This window comes from Lathyrus oleraceus, chromosome 3 (assembly GCF_024323335.1).
Source record: "Lathyrus oleraceus cultivar Zhongwan6 chromosome 3, CAAS_Psat_ZW6_1.0, whole genome shotgun sequence".
Lineage (NCBI taxonomy): Eukaryota > Viridiplantae > Streptophyta > Magnoliopsida > Fabales > Fabaceae > Lathyrus > Lathyrus oleraceus.
The window spans coordinates 160,455,963-160,458,662 of NC_066581.1; the positions used below are offsets into that span (position 1 = coordinate 160,455,963).

Below are 2,700 nucleotides of genomic sequence, written 5' to 3' on the forward strand. Positions count from 1 at the left end.
CCCCTTGTGACTTATTATCATATCATCATTGCATTATCAATCATCATGACCCAATTTTTGCATATGCATGGTTTTCCAGGAATCCAAGAGTCTAGTCTATTCACCAAGAAATTGAAGTGAAGTATGAATCCCGAGAGGAAGAGCATCCACAATTACAAGTTTGTGGAACCTCCATTGGTTGTGTTGAGAGGACTTGGGGCACGTCTAGACCTGACTCACAAAGACGCCTTCAAGGAAACATATGGTAACCTCCTGGGAATTCTGAACACCGAGGTCAACATCACCGTTGTGCACACTTTGGTACAGTTCTACGATCCACCACTAAGGTGCTTTACTTTCCAAGACTATCAGCTAGCGCCGACACTACAAGAGTATTATCATATTTTGGGTATCATGATAAAGAACCAGGTGCCCTACATCCGCACTAAGGAACTTCTTGAATATCGAGAACTTGCTGAAGCTCTACATATGGGAAAGAAGGAGATAGAATTGAACCTGAAACAAAAAGGTGGAATCCATGACTTCACCTCTAAGTTTCTCGTGGACAAATCTATCACTTTCGCTGAAGCTGGACGGCCTTCAACGCCCATATAGCTTTAATCATCTATGGGATTGTCTTGTTTCTGAATATGGAGGAGTTCGCAGACTTGGCTGCTATTCACATCTTTTTGACTCAGAACCTGATTCCCATTCTTCTTGCTGATACTTACTATTCCATTCACGTAAGGACCCAGAAGAAGAAAGGAACTATCGTCTGTTGCACCCCTTTACTGTATAGATGGTTTATTTCGCATTTACCCAGTGAAGGTCCTTTCATTGAGAACAAAGATAATATGAAGTGGTTCCAGAGGATCATGTCCTTAAAAGCCGAAGACATCCCTTGGTATTCTCGAGTGTATGATGGTGTCAAGCTTATCCTCAACTGTGGGGATTTTCCTAATGTGCCTCTTCTTGGTACAAAAGGAGGAAGCAACTACAACCCGAGGTTAGCATTGCGACAACTTGGATATCCTATGGTGGACAAACCTGATCTCGAAAGTGTAGAAGGTTTTGTTTTGTACGAAGAAGTCGAAGAGCCAGAGTTGATCAAGAAGATTGTCAAAGCTTGGGGGTCGATTTGTCCTCAAGGAAGAGCAGAGATGGGTAAGAAGAATTGTATCGCTAAGGAAGCCTACGCCAATTGGGTCAAGAGCAGAGTCAGTGAGGTCTTATTGCCGTTCCCACCCGAACCATCCATGAACCTCCAATCTTCTAAGCTAGAGAACCAGCCTAATTCTGAGATGGATGAATTGAAGAATGTTATCAAGACTCTAGAGAAAGAGAATTCCGATCTCAAATCTAAGCTTGCTAAAACCTCATTGGAGAAAGAGATCTTGAAATTCAATCTGAATCAGAAAAGGGACCGAGTTCGCCAAGTTGATGATGAGGTACAAACTAAGGTTTTCAAAAGACTCAAAGTGGGTGACACCCTCAAAGGAACTTATGCCAGTCTAACGACCAAGAAGAAGCAGTTAGCCGAAGCCTAATACCGAGCTGGTCAAGCAAAATTGGAACACATGGAGCAAATGAATAAACTTCAAAGCCCGCTAGAAGCTTGTAAGAAGGAGTTGAAGGATGAAAGAAGCCGCAACGAACAGCTAGAAGTCACCCTTCGTCAAAACCAGTACGAGCTGAATGAGAAGCTAGAAGAGATCCAAAAGCTAAAGGAGAAATCACATGGGAACCCAAACGACAACAACATACAGTTGAATGAGCGTCCTGAAGACCCCTCCGACCAAGGGAAGACAGTTGTGAACAACCCCCCATCTGAAGAAAGTGCGATGTTGGGAAAATGGGGCGCCTGCCTGTCTCCCAAATCACAAGCTTACTATGAGGAGTTGTTATCTAATTGTTTCTAGGCGCTTGTATTTCAGTAGATTGAGGTCTGATTGGACTGATATGATCTTCTTGTAGCCTATGGGCATTTTCTTGATATATTTGTATTCTGTTTTATTGACATGGAATAAAAGAGTTTCTCGATTATTGGCTTCATAAACTGTCTCTCTTTTATTCGCTTCATAATTACTTGTGTCAAATGGACTCGCGGATTCCTTGGAATTTTGTCTTTACAAAAAAAATGATAATAATAGTAATGTTAAATGCACACATCAAATCTTTTTGCATGCATACATGCATCCATGCATATACTTGCCAAAAGCTATCAAAAAACAAAATGCTTACACTCGCCGTTCTACTGCAGCAACAATGACGACTCGTCATCCGTACTACACCTGCTCCAGCAAAACTAAGATCATGGCCGAATATGAAGCCGACAACGCTGTTGTCCGTGAATCCCTTGCCCAGGTGCAAGGAGAGATGAATTTGTTCAGGGGCAATATGGAGACCATCCTTGAGCTCCTCCAATCTCAGAGGAACCCTGCCTCTGTTGCTGCCAACGTCACCTGTGCTGCTGGGGTGACCATTGTTGATACTACTGCTGGCACTACCGTCGATCCTTCGGCGGAAACTGTGGTGTGTAACTCTGGGAACCGCCAGGTGGTCCCCACCGATCCTGCTAGGATTGCTGCTGCCTAGCCATGGGCAATGCCTCCTCACCTCGCTGCTAGCCTCACTAGTGGGGGAGCCTTCTTCCCTCACTCGGCTCTTGCCACTGCTGCTAGAAACTCTGGTTTCCCTTGGGTTCTCCCTGCTCTCCACACT

General features: G+C 44.1%; 1 protein-coding gene across 1 annotated transcript; it reads left to right on the top strand.

Moving 5' to 3' along the window:
• Positions 1–629: 629 nt before the first annotated feature.
• Positions 630–1,526, top strand: LOC127130204 (uncharacterized). The gene has a single exon (XM_051059259.1). It carries the CDS (start codon positions 630–632, stop codon positions 1,524–1,526), a length of 897 nt encoding a protein of 298 aa, XP_050915216.1.
• The last annotated feature ends 1,174 nt before the right edge of the window (positions 1,527–2,700 follow it).